The 16,373-nt window shown below is 44.7% G+C and overlaps 1 protein-coding gene across 1 annotated transcript in view; it reads left to right on the forward strand.

Moving 5' to 3' along the window:
- The window catches only part of SCN11A (sodium voltage-gated channel alpha subunit 11), a 64,024-nt gene that overhangs the window by 14,028 nt on the left and 33,623 nt on the right, over positions 1-16,373 (forward strand). Inside the window, exons 5-12 of the mRNA XM_070391050.1 lie at positions 408-511; positions 5,095-5,268; positions 6,040-6,103; positions 8,432-8,573; positions 10,683-10,880; positions 11,843-12,016; positions 14,587-14,716; positions 15,709-15,947. Of these exons, the coding sequence (XP_070247151.1) occupies positions 408-511; positions 5,095-5,268; positions 6,040-6,103; positions 8,432-8,573; positions 10,683-10,880; positions 11,843-12,016; positions 14,587-14,716; positions 15,709-15,947 (1,225 nt within the window). The remainder of the gene's footprint in view (positions 1-407; positions 512-5,094; positions 5,269-6,039; positions 6,104-8,431; positions 8,574-10,682; positions 10,881-11,842; positions 12,017-14,586; positions 14,717-15,708; positions 15,948-16,373) is intronic.

The raw sequence follows: 16,373 nt of genomic DNA on the forward strand, positions 1-16,373 counted from the left end.
TAGCTATTGAAAGGTGGTGTAGTATAGCAGTGAATAGTGTGGGTCCAGGAGACAGACCACTTGTGTACCTTATGGGCTTGGCCACATATTGAGACTTTAGGGAAGTGCCTGGGGCCAATCAATAAATGTTTCAATTGATTTATATTAAGCATGGATGCAGCCACAACTATTTCAAGGAATCCTTACCTTTGTCCAAATATAAAGATTAGTTGAGAACAGCCACCTGTACAAGCTCTGGTCCATAGCAAAAGAGAATATTAGGAGACCTTGAGATGAAAGTGGGCTTGGGAAGGTGAGGCCCCAGATTTCACCTCTGTGGACCCAGGGCCTAGGCTATGCTTACTTGTGCCTATGGTGGTGTGCAGTGCAGCCGCAGGACTGAGCTTTTCCTGTGTCTTGTCTTGTAGGTTTGTGTCATTATTACCATTTTCGAAGGCCAACAGCATCAGTCTGTCATCCCTGCGTACCTTCCGAGTGTTCAGAGCTTTGAAAGCAATTTCAGTAGTTTCAGGTAAGTCACTTTAACTTTCAACATTGACTCTTAGTGGGAGAGAACATTCTTTTATATTTAAAATTTCTCCAAATGTCATATAAACCAAAATCAAACAAACAAACAAACAAACAAACAAACCAACTCTGTTTTTACTTTTTATTTGATTGTTCAACAAATATGTATTGTGCAGGTGCTATGCTAGCTGCTTGGGATATATCAGTGAGCAAACAGACAAAGATCCCTGCCCTCATGGAATTTACATTGTATGTGGGGGTGGGGAGATAGACCCTAAACAATAATTATCCTATATAATAAAAGCCTAATATACTAAGTGTCCTGTCGGCCGGTCAGCCATTCAACCAATCAAAGCATAATATGCTAATGATATGCTAAGGCCGCTCAATGGCTCTCTATGACATGCACTGACCATCAGGGGGCAGACAGTTGACTGGTCGACCAGTCGCTATGACGTGCACTGACCACCAGGGGACATATGCTTCAACCAGTAGGTGAGCTTGCTGTTGGGGTCCGCCGATTGGGACTGAGTGAGATGGGCCGGACACACCCTGGAGCCCTTCCACGGTCCTTCCCCAGCTGGCCAACCTCCTGCATCCCTCCCTGGCCTCGATTGTGCACCGGTGGGGTCCCTTGGCCTGGCCTGCTCCTTCTTGCAATCCGGGACCCTTTGGAGGATGTTGGAGAGCTGGTTTCAGCCCAAATTCTGCAGGCCAGGCCGAGGGACCCCACTGTTGCATGAATTTGTGCACTGGGCCTCTAGTAATAAGTAAGTTATCCAGCATGTTAGAAAGTGATATGTGCCATAAAAAAATACAAACAAACAGGAAAAGTAAACAACATGAGAGCTACTGGAAGTCACAGTAGGGGAAACAGGTTGCAGTTTTCTTTTTTCTTTTTTTTTTTTATATTTTATTGATTTTTTACAGAGAGGAAGGGAGAGAGATAGAGAGTTAGAAACATCGATGAGAGAGAAACATCGATCAGCTGCCTCCTGCACATCCCCCACTGGGGATGTGCCCGCAACCCAGGCACATGCCCTTGACCGGGATCGAACCCAGGACCCTTCAGTCCGCGGGCTGACGCTCTATCCACTGAGCCAAACCGGTTTCGGCAGGTTGCAGTTTTCAATAGAGTGGTTAGGATGGGTGTCATTGAGAAGGTGAGATGTGAGCAGATTTTAAGGACATGATAGTTTCACAAGCAGATATATGGTAAAGAGTATTCTGGGGATAGGAAACAGTCCAAAGACTGGGGATAGAAAGGATACGAATGAGGCTGGAGCAGACAGAATGAGGAGCCAGATGATGGAGGTGGGAACACAGAAGTGAAGGGGAGGCATGTAAGTGCTGGGAAGATTTGAGCTTTGCTCTGAAACAAATGGGAGCCAGGTGAGGGCTTTGAGCAGAGGAGTCGCATGACCTGACTCAGGTTTTGAAAAGATTACTTTGTGTGGGGACTAGAATGTGGGGGAGCAAAGGTAGAAGCAGGAACCCAGTGGGAGGCATGTCGTTGCCATGGAAATGTGCCGCTCAGATCTCCTACTGCAAGGACCATAGTTGACTAATGGTCGCAGCTGCCATCTGTCTGGATTCACCACTGCATTCATGTTCATGCCAAGATTGTGCTTTCCCTACATATTGGGAACACTGTTCTTTTTTAATTTTATTGATTTCAGAGAGGAAGGGAGAGGGAGAAAGAGAAGGAAAGATCGACCATGAGAGGGAATCATTGATCAGCTGCTTCCCGCACACCCCCTACTGGGATTGAGCCCACAACCCAAGCATGTGCCCTGACTGGGAATCAAACAGTAACTTCCTGGTTTACAGGTCAACGCTCAACCACTGACCCATACCAACTGGGCTAGAGGAAGGATGTGGGACTCCCCTATTGGGGGACTTTAGCTTAGGGGCTCCCCAGCAACCTGGCTGAGACTGTCACATCAGCACTAATCTGAGGCTTGTCCTGTCCAATCATGCTTCCTTCTTATTCTCCTTTCCCATGTGTCAGCCCTGTGTCACAGTCGGGCTCTCCCTGCCAACTCTACTCCTTCCTGCTTATTCTTCACAGGCATTTCACCCAGCCAATCTCTTGCAATCTGATCCCATAGTGCCTGCTTCCCAGAGAACCCACACTGACACAAGGGGACACAGCCACAATCCAGGCAAGAAATGGTGGTGCTCTCAGCTCAGCTGGTGGTAGAGGAGTTGGTGGACAGCAGTCACATTCTGTATACATTTGAAGGTAGAAACAATAGAATTTCCTGATAGGTTGATTGTATGTGGTGTAAACAAAAGAAAAGAGTCAAGCGTGGGTCAAGGATTTTAGCCTGAGTGTCTGGAAAGATGAAGTCGTCATTGACTGAAACGGAAGACCATGAGAGGAGCAGGTCTTGGCGGTCAGGGTAGGAGTTCATTTTGGACATGATCTGTTTGAGATGGCTGTGAGACATCCAAATGAAAGTTTTAAGTGGGCAGTTATATATGAGCTGGGAGTTTCAGGGAACAGTATGGGCTGGAGATATAATTTTTGAAATCATGAGCCTATAGATGGTATCGAGAGCTATAAAATCTGATGAGATCACCAAGAGAACAAGCACAGATGGAGACTAGAAGAGGGTGAAGGTCTGAGTCCTGGAGCCTGCAACCTAAGGGGAGGGGCGAAGAGGAGTCACCAGGAAAGGCAATGAACAGGAGCCACAGGAAAGTAGGAAGGAAAGCAAAGGTGGTCTCATGGAAGCCAGGTAAGGAGGGTGCCCTGTGAATCAGGACGAAGACAAAGATGGGTGGTAACTATGAATTCCAGTTTATTAAAAACAAGGTTATTATGGTACACTCTTCTCCTTTCCTTCCTCTTTCCTCTACAAAAAAAATCACTATAAAAAAATCCCTTCTGGAGTTCTTTCCCACCTTCCATCTTTCCTACCCCTCTATCCCTTATATTAATGGCTGAGCTACTGTATCAGAACTATAGGCAATTTGGGTCTTTTCAAACAGAGCAATGGGTTATTTTTTGAAACTCCATAAAGGTAACTACACGGTGATAAGGAAACTGGCAGTCAGAGGACAATTACGTAGAATTTGTCTCTCCTCCTCTTCTTCTTTTGCAAAGTGGACCTTGGTTTCCCAGGTAGATTTAGGGGCTCTCTGCATGAGCTGAGTCCCTCGTAGTATCATACAGGTAAAATATATACTGAGGCAGTCACTTAGTGGCTTTATTGTCTCCTTTTTCATCTCTAAGCAGGTGACTATAGTCTCCCGTATGACTCATGAGCACATGGGATCTCTGGATGTTTTTTGGAAGTGAAGGTGTAAGGCACAATCTTTTAAGGGACTATGTAAAAATTATTTAGGAATCACAACCATCTTCTTTCATTCAATTCTTCTTGCACTGGAGAAGACTCAGGTCTCTTATAGATGAAATTTGGACTTGGATGAGGTTATAGCAATTTCTTGTTTGACTGCAACTGGGGACAGAGCAAATGCCCCAGCTTGGCCTCAAGGCTTCTCCCCATGTGACATTACACTTTGTGGGAAGGTTATCTACATAGGGCTGCTTCTGCCTTGTGTTCTCAAGTCTACCATATATGGTTTACATGAATCAATTGAAACTTTGTCGGGTAGTGTCATCCCACCTGTTATAGTTCACATCTGGTTATCTCTCCAGCTGTGTTGAGAGCAGAGCCTATGACTCAGTGGTGAGCTAGGCTGACTTGTGGCTCCTCACCAGATTGTGCACATCTTTTCCAACTCTGCTGGTACATCATGCTGGTAACTTGAAACCAGGGGGAAGGGGTATATGGAAGGAGAGGAGGAATCTACACTAAGGAATTCAGCAAACAAGGAAATCTATAAATGCTTTAAATGAAGAGTTTCCCATACCCTCCTTCCCCCCTTCCCACTCCGCCCTCCCCAGGAACTGATTTTAAATAATTTGCCAGCATACTGTAAGACTATGTTCTTATTTGTAACTTTGGCATTCTAACAGTGTGCCATGGACACAGTAGGTGCTCTGTAAATTTTTTTTTTGAATGAATGAAAAAGCAACCATATTATAACTAGTAATCTGAGAGTTTTTTTTTCCCTAGGACATCCTTATTATCTGAGTCCAGACAAAGCTCCTCTTTCAGCTTCCTGCCCCTGACACCTCATAAACCTTGTAGTAGGTAGTGACTACCGAATGTTAAATATAACCATGGCTCCTTTTCTTGGATGGCCTCATTCTAACCTTAATGATATATGTGCCTCCCCTTCAGCTGTGGTGGTGTCTACACAGTTGTCATAGTTACTCCCATATGGCATGTTTCTGCTCAAGGTCTTCTCATTTGTTTTTCAGAGCACCCCTGTGGCAGACCTAGGGCAGGGATGGGGAGCTGAGACCTAGACATGTGGAGTACTCTGATGACACACAACCTCTAAGGCACAGAGTTGGAACTAGAACTCATGGCATCAGAATCCTAGGCCAGGCCTGTTTCCAGTTCCAGCCTGCAATCAGATAGCTTCCGAGGCCGTGGCTGCTCCCTCCTGTGTCTGCCTCTAGCCTGTGTCTGAGTGGGGGCTTCTCTCCACACCTGTCCTCCTCCTCAGGTCTGAAGGTCATTGTGGGGGCCTTGCTGCGCTCTGTGAAGAAGCTTGTTGACGTGTTGATCCTGACTCTCTTTTGCCTCAGCATCTTTGCCCTGGTAGGTCAGCAGCTCTTCATGGGAACTCTGAACCTGAAATGTGTCAAGAACGACTGCAAGAACATCAGTAACCCTGACGGTAAATACCCTACTTTTTATTCCTTAGTTTGTGCATAATTTTGTTTTATTCCCACTCATACCATTTATATGTGTGCATTACAGAGTCTCTTAGGAGCAGGGGGTAACCTCATCTATCCAGGGTTCTCCTGCAGGCAGATGCAGGTCTTAGAGAATTGCCTCATTCTGTGGGTTTCTATGGAGGAAAAAAAGCCCAAAGTCACATCCATAAGAACAGTGTCAGCTCCCGTCCTTTCCCACAGAGATTTCTGCCCGCTTCTTTACATGTTTTACAGAAGCCTTCAGAATGCCTGGATTTGGCCAAAGCCAACCAGCAAGTGCCCAGGCCGCAGTCCTGAGTGTTTTCTCTGACGGTATCATTTCTTTTTGCTTTGCGCCCTCTTCACACTAGAGGTGACCCTATTCCCATTTCATGTGCCAAATCTCACGTGGTTTTCTTCATATTTGTCTGGGCTTATGAGCTTCTCATGGGCTGAGTCTGTGTCCACTTCATGGGGTGGTCTCACCAGTTTTATGTCCCGAGAAGCAAAGCGGTGGTGATGTCACTGCTTCCCCTCCTCCTCTTTCTTCCTCTCTCCTTTCCCTCCTTTTCTCTTGCTCCTTTCTGATGGCCTAGGTTCCCTTCAGTTCCTCTCTGGACATCCACTTTGATCACTTTAGAGGGTTTCGAACCATCTGTTTCAAGTATAACCTGGCATATTTGCTGTTCTCTTTCATTTCAGTAGTTTCTTTTTTTAAAAAAAATCTGAACTTATGATTCTTTTCTTCTCAGACTATTGCTTTGAAAAGAAAGATTCCACTGAATTCAGGTTGTGTGGCACCTGGTTGGGTAATGGGTAAGAAACTTATATTCTCCATTTCTCTCTCAAGCAGAGCAACTCTAGATCCTTTAAAGCAGGGTTCTCAACCTTTCTAATGCCGCGACCCTTTAATACAGTTCCTCATGTTGTGGTGACCCCCAATTTCATTGTTACAAATTGAACATAATTAAAGCATAGTGATTAATCACAAAAACAATATGTAATTATATATGTGTTTTCCGATGGTCTTAGGAGACCCCTGTGAAAGGGTCTTTCGACCCCCAAAGGGGTCGCGACCCACAGGTTGAGAACCACTGCTTTAAAGTGATGTGGCAAGCAGTCTTCACCTAATGATTGTGGAAGGCAGTGATGGAAGTTCTCAAACAGTACTGATTTTTTTCATATGTCTAAGCAAGTTTAGATGTGCATTGTTAAATTAAAAAATTAACATGATTACAAAAATCATTAGTAGAACTAAAAGATAAAGTTGAGTAAATAGCCCAGAAAGTAGTAACAAAAGACAGAGACAGAAACATCACAATAAAGACCAATCCAGAAGTTCTAACTTTTGAAAAAGTAGGAATTCAAGAAATAGAGCACAGAAAAAAACAAAAAGGAAGAAATTAGCAAAGAAATAATACAGAGAATTTCCCTGGGATTAAGAATGCAACTCCCTTGGTGTCCCATAAAGTGCCCAACACAACATGAAAAAGGACCATGCCAAGTGCATTATTGTGGCATTACAGAATCTTTGGGGGAAACGATCTTAAAACCAAAGAGAAAACGGTAATCGACAAATAAAAATTAAAATGAGATCAGAATTCCCACTAGCAATACAGGATAGTAGCTGAGTAGTGCCTTCATATTTCTAAGGAAAAATAATTTTCAACGTAGGATTCGATTTCTGGACAAACAATCAACTATGAAGCTAGAATAAAGTTATACTCATATATGCAAAGCCACCAGTCTTCTTAGGAAGCTACTTGAGATCTGCTCCAGAAAAGTGAGGAAGTAAAACTTGGAAAGAGAAATACATGAGCCAAGAAAAAAATGTATTCGACCCAAGAGAGCCGTTGACATGGGTCACAGTACCTTTCTATGAAGAGTGATACAAACAGTGATGAAGCAGGATGGGATCAACCAGCATAGCAGAAACTTAATCAACAAGGGCTAAAATTGATCAATTAAATATCAGTATAAGTATTATATTTAGAGATGTGGATGTAAAATGTTTAAAAGTTGTTGAATTTGGGATGTGTAAGTGATGATTAAAGAATGATGGCATGGTTTTTATTAAAAGCATAGGTGCCATGTGATTTTTAAACCACATATGCTTTACTTTGATAAAATACTATTTTTATTAAAAATGAAGAAAGCGCATACCCTGACTGGGTGGTTCAGTTGGTTTAGTGTTGTCCCATACACCAAAAAGTTGTGGGTTCTATTCCAGGTCAGGGCACACACATACCTAGGTTGTGGGTTTGATCCCCGGTTGGAGTGGGTTTTGGGTTTGATCCCCGTTTGGAGTGAGTACAGGAGTCAACTGATCGATGATTCTCTTTCTCTTCCTCCCTTCTCCTTATCTCTCTAAAAATCAATGAAGGCATATCCTCAGATGAGGTTAAAACAAAGAAGGAAGTGCACATCCTTAGTATATCATAAAGATACACTTAACAATGTGTGTTTTGGTGATGTGGGCAAAGACCTGTGTACAAGATATCCATTGTTTGTAGAGTAAACCCCAAATGTTTATAAAGGCAAAAGAGTGTTAACAAATGTAAATATTCTTCATTAGTCAAGCAGTTAGATAAATCATGGGATTGTAAGACATGAAAAGAATGGGGTATCTCCCTGTATGCTGATATGGAAAGATCCTCAAGCTATATTGCTCCATGAAAAAAGCAAGGTACATGAGAGTGTTTAAAGAATGCTTCCATATACGTATTATAGAAGATATGTATTGATATATATGTGCTTCTATAATCATAAACACTTCTAAAAAGTCACAAAATAAGTTAAACTGTTGCCTCTAGGAAGTAGAACTGGGGGTTGAGGGGGAGAGGGAGACTTGATATTTATTGTATGACCTTTGCTACTGTTAATTGCTCACTATGTCACTGCACTTAAATTTTCAATGAAAAAACTAGCTAATATAAATTTCCTAATCAACCTATTTGGAAAGTCTCAATGGGTACCCACAATAAGGTATAGGCTGGGAGGGTTGACAGACGGGGATGGCCACTCTACAAATGCTGACTTCACCCAAGACTTTTGGGTGTGAGCCCATGGCCCTCAGATGAACCAGTGCTATGGGGTGGGGTGAAGTTGTTATTCTTTCTCTGTTCCCTTGTTTCCCATATCTAGAGCCTGTTCCAAGCAGTTTGCATGCCAGCACACCAAAAAGAATCCTGACTATGGCTTTACGAATTTCGACAACTTTGGCTGGTCTTTTCTTGCCATGTTCCGGCTTATGACCCAAGATTCCTGGGAGAAGCTTTATCGACAGGTTATCTATTATTTTTATTTTCTCTCTCGAAATATCTATCATTTATTCATAACCTACCATCTGTTCTTCACCTTTGTCACCTATTCCCCGCCTTAACAGTGGTACTGTTACATTATGCTTTATAAATTCTACTAGAGGCCCGGTGCACAAAAATTTGTGCACTTGGGGGGGGGGAAGGGGGGGGTGTCCCTCAGCCCGGCCTGTGCCCTCTCGCAGTCTGGGACCCCTCGGGAGATAACGACCTGCTGGCTTAGGCCTGCTCCCGGGTGGCAGAGGGCAGGCCCAATCCCTAGGTGCAGCCCCTGGTCAGGCTCAGAGCAGGGCCGATTGGGGAGTTGGGGCGCCGCCCCCTGTCATGCACAGAGCAGGGCGGATTGGGAGGTTGCAATGCCACCCTCAGTCACGCTCAGGGTGGGGCCGATTGGGGGGTTGGGGCACCGCCCCCTGTCACACTCAAGGCAGGGTCGATGGGGAGGTTCCAGCGCCACCCCCTGTCACGCACATAGCAGGGCCGATCAGGGGGTTGGGGCGCTGCCCCCTGTCATGCACAGAGCAGGGCCCATCAGGGGGTTGGGGAGCTGCCCCCTGTCACTCACAGAGTAGGGCCCATCAGGGGGTTGAGGAGCTCCCCTCTGTCACTCACAGAGTAGGGCCGATAGGGGAGTTAGGGCACTGCCCCCTGTCACACACAGAGCAGGGTGGATCAGAGGGTTGGGGCGCCGCCCTCTATCACCCACAGAGCAGGGCCGATTAGGGGGTTGGGGCGCCGCCACTGTCACACTCAGGGCAGGGCCAATGGGGAGGTTATGCCTCTACCCCATCACACACAGAGCAGGGCCCGTCGGGGGCGGGGAGGGGGGTTGGGGCGCTGCCCTCTATCACCCACAGAGCAGGGCCGATCAGGGGGTTGGGGCGCTGCCACTGTCACACTCAGGGCAGGGCCGATCAGGGGGTTGGGACGCTGCACCCTGTCACACACAGAGCCGCAGGGCGATCAGGGGGTTTGGGCGCTGCCCCCTGTCACGCTGATCCGGTGCCAGGAGGCCTCGCTGCTCCGCTGATCCTGGTGCTGGGAGGCATATTACCCTTTTACTATATTAGGATAGAGGCCTGGGGGCAGGCTGGTTTGCCCTGAAGGGTGTCCTGGATCAGGGTGGGGGTCCCCACTGGGGTGCCTGGCCAGCCTGGATGAGGGGATGATGGCTGTTTGCAGCTGGTCACACACCCTTCAGGGTGGGGGTCCCCACTGGGGTGCCTGGCCAGTCTGGGTGAGTCGCTGAGGGCTGCCTTAAGGCTGGCGATTGACTGAAGCTCCCAACCGCTCCTTTTTTTCTTTTTTCTTTTTTATTCTGGGCCAGCTTTAGCTCTGGCTCTAGCTCTGAGGCTTCCGCTGCTGGTTTGTTTGCATTCTATAATCGAAACAATGTATAACTCCAGCTCTGAGATCCCTGCAGTTTTGTTTAGCTTCTATATTTGTTACAAAGTTTCAAACTGCCAGCTCAGAGGCCGGCAGCGCAGGCGGGGAACGTTGGAGTCCTCCTTCACTGCAGCAAGCAAGCCTCATGTTCGCTTCCAGCTGCCTGGCTGCCGGCCGCCATCTTGGCTGACAGTTAATTTGCATATACTCACTGATTAGCCAATGAAAAGGGTAGTGGTCGTACGCTAATTACCATGTTTCTCTTTTATTAGTGTAGATTAGGAACATAAAAATGATAAACATGATATATGAAAGAATAGTGCACACACCTTTCTCTTCCTAGAAATATGACAGTTCTCCATATCCCCTCCTGCCTGAAGTTCCACCACTAGTGCTTCAGTTTCCATGAAGCATTGCTGTCGTTCTTGCCTCCTTAATTTTAAAATGCAAATCCTTTGAGAAATTCATAGGAAATTCACTGAGACTTCCATGGGAATGGATGGATGGCATCTTCTCCTTGAGAGATAGGGTATCAGGAGTCCCTGGGTAACTGGGGAGGCTGTAGATGAGGCTGTGGGCGCCAACTACTGCTGGGGAAGACCAATTGGTACTGTACAATTTCTACTTGAAATGATGGTCACTGCTATGTGGAAGGAGGCTTCAGATGCCAGCGTGTGCTCTGTCCCTTGCAGACCTTGCGTACCTCGGGGCCCTTTGCAGTCTTCTTCTTTGTGGTGGTCATCTTCCTGGGCTCTTTCTACCTGATTAACTTAACCCTGGCTGTTGTCACCATGGCTTATGAGGAACAGAACAGGAACGTAACTGCTGAGACGGAGGCCAAGGAGAAGATGTTCCAGGAAGCTCAGCAACTGTTAAGAGAGGAAAAGGAGGTAGGGGCTTATGGGGTCAGACTGTGGGCTCTACTTAGGGGGACTCCTGGGGCCATGGGACCTGAGGCTCAGGCTGCTGTATGAGGCCTGATCACAGCACTCGACATACTGGTGCTTTTCTGAGAAGTTAAACCCCTTGCAGACTGGCTCTGCTGCTATCTCTCACTAAGATGTCTAGGCACAGGGCTCTTGGGAACAGGGAACCCTTGGTTTAGATTCTGAAACCTGAATCTTCTAGGACAGATTCCAAATTGCTGGCTAGAAGAGGTAGACAGAGATAGAGATAGAGATAGAGATAGAGATAGAGATACAGATACAGATACAGATACAGATACAGATACAGATACAGATACAGATACAGATAGAGACTCCAGGTTCTGCTCTAGATTTTATTGTGGGAATCTGGAGATGTTTATGTTCAGGGCCTTGCTTGAGAGAGGCTGGGAAGTCAATAATGGTGGCTCTAGAGACAACAGGCATAATCATCTCTCCCTTCTTAAAATTTCTGTCACATAGATATGCCATTCTCATTGCTTTGCTGGTATCTTTAGATTTTTCCAGTTCAATTCTAAGATTTTCAGGGCAGGGACCATTTTTTATACTCCTCACCTTCCATAGATATATCTCAGGGGGAAACCTATTATATGTCCTTAATATCTGCATCATAGGCACATACATTTATCGACTTCCTGGCACATACTGGACACTGTGCTAAGGGTTAGTGATACAGAGATATGAAAGAGTCTACTCTGCCTTTGAGAGCTGCAATCTCTTTGGACAAACAGGACGTGTTCCCCAGATAAATAATGACAAAGCTAGCATATTCCAATTAGGTGATGGGCAATCTGCATGGCACAGTGCTACCGAAACAGGGAGAGAGTGCTCACAAAGGTTGAGGTCATTTGTAGTGTTTCATAGGGAGGTATAACCTGTTTATTAATTACGTTTGTTCCTTTTCTAAGGCTCTGGTTGCCATGGGGATTGACAGAAGTTCGCTTAATTCCCTTGAAGCATCATCTTTTTCCCCAAAGAAGAGAAAGCTATTTGGTAATAAGAAAAGGAAGTCCTTCTTTTTCAGAGAGCCTGGGAAAGAACAGGTTCTAGGATCAGATTCTGACGAAGATTCCCCCAAAAAGGTAAGTGTTGGTCAAGGAATTAATGATGGGTCAAGTTGTCAATCTAATTGCAAGGATTCATTCATTTATTTACTCATTTATCCACTCCTCCATTTGCATACACTTTCCTTCACCCGTGTGTCTATTCAGTTACCCATTATTTCCAAATATCTACTTAAAATGTTGACAGTGTTTACTATCTGCATGGCACTGGGGTCGGTGATAGGGATACATGAGATATATAAGACAAACAACTAATGATGAAGATACACTAAAAAGGAGGCAGTTGCTGTTCAATGTGATGACTGACGTGATGATTGTTGTGGGAGAACAGTGTTCCCTCCCAAGCAAACCCTGAGACATTAGAGTGCAAGTAGATTACTTAGAAAGTGATCCCAGGAAGCACTAAGAGGGGAGGAGAGAAGCAATACATGGAAGAGAGGGTAGCCAAAGGAAGTGCAATATCAAGCCATGTGCCACTGACGATACTTGTAGTTTAACTTCCCTAGAGTGGGGGCGATAGGATATGTATACACCAACTTTGGTCCATCATTGGTTAAAGACTGCTAGGGTGAAAAGACAATAATTTTTCTGTATTTCTAACTTGCTGTGTAGTAGGGCAGAGGGGGTTCAGGTAACAAGAGAAAGCCTTCAGGTAAGGCCCAAGGACATGTGGATGAGGCCAACAACAGCATCTGCTTCAGATAACCAACCCAATGACAGTGGCTTAAACTATGGTGAGAGCAGGGAGGATGATGAAGAGAGATGAACAGATTAACAGAGTACAGTGATCTGCAGAAGGCAAAATTTGGCAGTTGACTAGATATAGAGAGTAGGGATGATGCCCAGTTTATAGCTTTGGTGGTTGACTTGATGGAGGGTAATTTACGGAGACAGGAAGGGAACTTGTCCTGAGGATGTTGAAGATAGCAAGTTCAGTTTTCGACTGTCAAGTTTGATGTACTTATGGATCATCCAAGCAGAGAAGCCAATTGGATACACAGAAATGAAGTTACTGGGGAATGTGCAATAGAAAATACTAGTAAAAAGCTATTTTTATCATTAAGGTGGGAGATGTTGAAACATGTCTTGTGGACAAAGGAGTCAGAAACAGGGAAAATGTTGAGGATAAGGCCATGGACTAATGAATAGAGCCACTTTGCTGGGATGGGAGGGAGAGGATGTGGGCAGCAGGTGTGTGTGCATGCCTGAGGATCTGGGAGTGTTGGGGGGAGGGAGTTGAGGAGCCTTTGCAGAAGTAGATGAACAGATATCATCTACTGCTGTGAATAGTTCTCTGATGGAGTGACAGAGTATAGGGGCTTCTTTCCCGTCAGAACACAGCATATGGAAGAGACTGCAAATACTTCTTTTAAAAAAATTCCTCACCGGAGAATATTTTTTCATTGATTTTTAGAGAGAGTAGAAGAGAGAGAGGGAAAGACAGAGAGAAATATCAATGTGAGAGAAACACTTTGATTGGTTGCCTCCTGCACGAGCCTCGACCAGAGCAATCTAGGTACATGCCCTTGATCAGAATCAAACCTGAGAGCTTTGGTCTGCAGGCCAATACTTTATCCACTGAGCCAAACTGGCTAGATCTGCAAATACTTTTTTAGTATTTTGAAAGTTTCTCCTTGTTCCACAAAGACAAAGACCCAGACACCTAATATAAAGTATCTTTGCCCTTTAATTAGAACAGGAGATAGCTATATAAAGATTACAGGTTGCCTTTTGAACAGGTGATCACAGAGGAATAGTTCCCTCTGGGGTTCTGGTTGGTCAGAACTTTTGGGAAATAAGTCATTATGGATGCTCGAGGTTCCTGGATAGCTGAAGGTTTATGTTCTTTAATCTCCAGAGAATTTAGAATTATAGGTAAGTAAGCTCTTGAGCACAGCCTGAGAAAGTGCTTGAGGATCAGTACATAGATCTTGTGATATTTGATTGTTCTCTTCAGCTACTATTTCCAAATCTATTTAGGTAGCATTTAAGGCACTTCACTGTCTGGCTCCAATCCACCTTTCTAAATTTATCTCTCCCTCTCAAGCATTGTTTCCAAATTAGATTTTTTATTGCTTTCATACCCTGAATCACTGTTCATTATTGTTTTTTTTGGTTTTGCTTGAAAAAACACAGCAGATGTTTATTATTATATAATTCTTTGAGTTTGAAATCCAAAATAAAGTTGTTGGTAGGACCAAACTTCCTCTGGAGCGTCTAAGGCAAACTCCTCCTTCCCCATTCTTAGCTTTTGATGGGTTGCCAGCAATCATTGGTATGTTGATTAGTTTTTGTAAATTTTTGTTTGCTTTTTGTTGACAATGAATAAATCACATAGAAAAAAATTTCTATAGATAGGCCTATAGATATGTGCACCCATAAGAAACATGAGTGGTCAAACCATATTTCTCTTATTTATTATATATGAAATAAGAGAACTGAACATCTGTCATCATCTTGAAATGAATCAACCTATGGAAAATATTGAACATCTTTGTTGTACGTGGCATTGAAACTCAGTAGTTTGTGAAGTTTTGAAGAGAGGTGGCCTCTTCCCTTAGAAGGGCCACCATGTCCTTTTTTTATAGCCATACCTCCTAGAGCAAACCAAACGACTGTCTCAGAACCTGTCAGTGGATTTCTGTGAGGAGCATAGAGACCCCTTTCAAAGGCAGAGGGCGCTGAGTGCTGTTAGCATCCTCACCATCACCATGCAGGGTAAGTTCTGCTTCCTAGCCCAAGGGAGAGCCTAACTTCAATCATATCCTTCCATTCTTCCTCTCTTCGGCATTCTCCTCCCCTCCCCCACCCCCCCAAAGCCCTCTGCAACCCACATACTTCTTGCAAAGAATGATTTCCTGTGCCTTTTTGGAGCATGTGAGCAAAGTGGTTTGGAAGAAGGGGTCTTCCCTGGAGCCCATCCTGAGTTGGCACTTGGATAGGACAGGAGCACACACAGAATCTCTTGATTGGGCGAGGCAGTCACAGGAGGTCTCAGTGACAATGATACGCAGCCTAGAAGAGAAGACATCGAAATTTCTAGTAGGTGGCAGTTGTCATTGAAGTTAGAGTTAGGAATGTGGCATGGACATAGGAGACCTGTGTAAGCAGGCTGGATCCATCTGATGGACCTGGTTAACAGCAGGTAATAAGGACCCACTAAAGGGTTGGTGTTCAAGGAGAGGACTCAAGTCACTTTAAGGAGAGGGTCAAATGGATCACTTAGCACTGTTGTGCCTATTGAATCACCTCATTTGGCCTGCATGTGTCTCTGAAATGGTTCCAGGAAAATCAGAACTACAGCTGCTTTCAGATCTGAACTCATCCAGATTATAGAGTGCTGCTTGTCTCTGAGTAAAGGTGCTCCTGTCTGAATATCTCTCCTGCTCCTGAGCCCTGAAAGCTCTTGTGCCCCTGTTACAGCTGTCAGCATGGTCTGCCTCGAGTGAACATAGCATGGGCTTGTGTCTCTCTCTCCCAGGGGTTCACAATATAATGACTTGTATACAAGCATAAAGACTTGATATACTTGATTATACCACAAGCAAGTTGTATGTGGAAAACCTTTCTGGCTACACCAGTCAGTGCCCTTCTTGGCTGGTCATGTTGTGTCACAAGAGACCCTGGGGAAGAGGGAGGAAGGAATACAAAAAGCAGCCAAACCAGTTCAGAGACCACTCCTCAACTGCTCTTTCATTCTCCTTCTCCAGAACAAGAAAAATCCCAGGAGCCTTGCCTCCCATGTGGGAAAAATCTGGCATCCAAATACCTCATCTGGAACTGTAGTCCCCAGTGGCTACGCTTTAAGAAGGTCTTGAGAACCGTGATGACCGACCCGTTTACTGAGCTGGTCATCACCATCTGCATCATAATCAACACTCTCTTCTTGGCCATGGAGCATCACAACATGAACAATAATTTTGAGATTATGTTGCAAACAGGAAATTCGGTAACTTTAGGTTTTTTACAATATAAAACACATTTCAGACTTTGAATTCTCTCTTTCAAAGTCTAAACATTTTGTAAGTGGCCCAACCTAACCTAGGTCTTTGGTACTTTTATGTGGAGTAGAGTGAAAGGATGACTTTTAGGATTTTGCATTTACCCAGTTCAGTAATTTCCCATGGGCTCTGTGTTGACCCTCTAGTATATTAAAGTGTCTTTTTAGTCATCCAGTAGATGACTAAAGAATCACTCAGTGGTAAGCCAGAAGCAAGTAAACATCTTAAAATGTCAACCATTTGGGATCATTAAGAAAACATTAACTATATCCAGAGGCCCTTTGTAATGAGTACCATGGTCCCTGGTGATACTGATGACATCATTTGTCACAAAATAATGTGATTGCCGTTACTAGGTGTTATTCCCCTGGAAA

This window comes from Myotis yumanensis, unplaced genomic scaffold (assembly GCF_028538775.1).
Source record: "Myotis yumanensis isolate MYYU_CA2020_CCGP unplaced genomic scaffold, mMyoYum1.0.hap1 SCAF_14, whole genome shotgun sequence".
NCBI lineage: Eukaryota > Metazoa > Chordata > Mammalia > Chiroptera > Vespertilionidae > Myotis > Myotis yumanensis.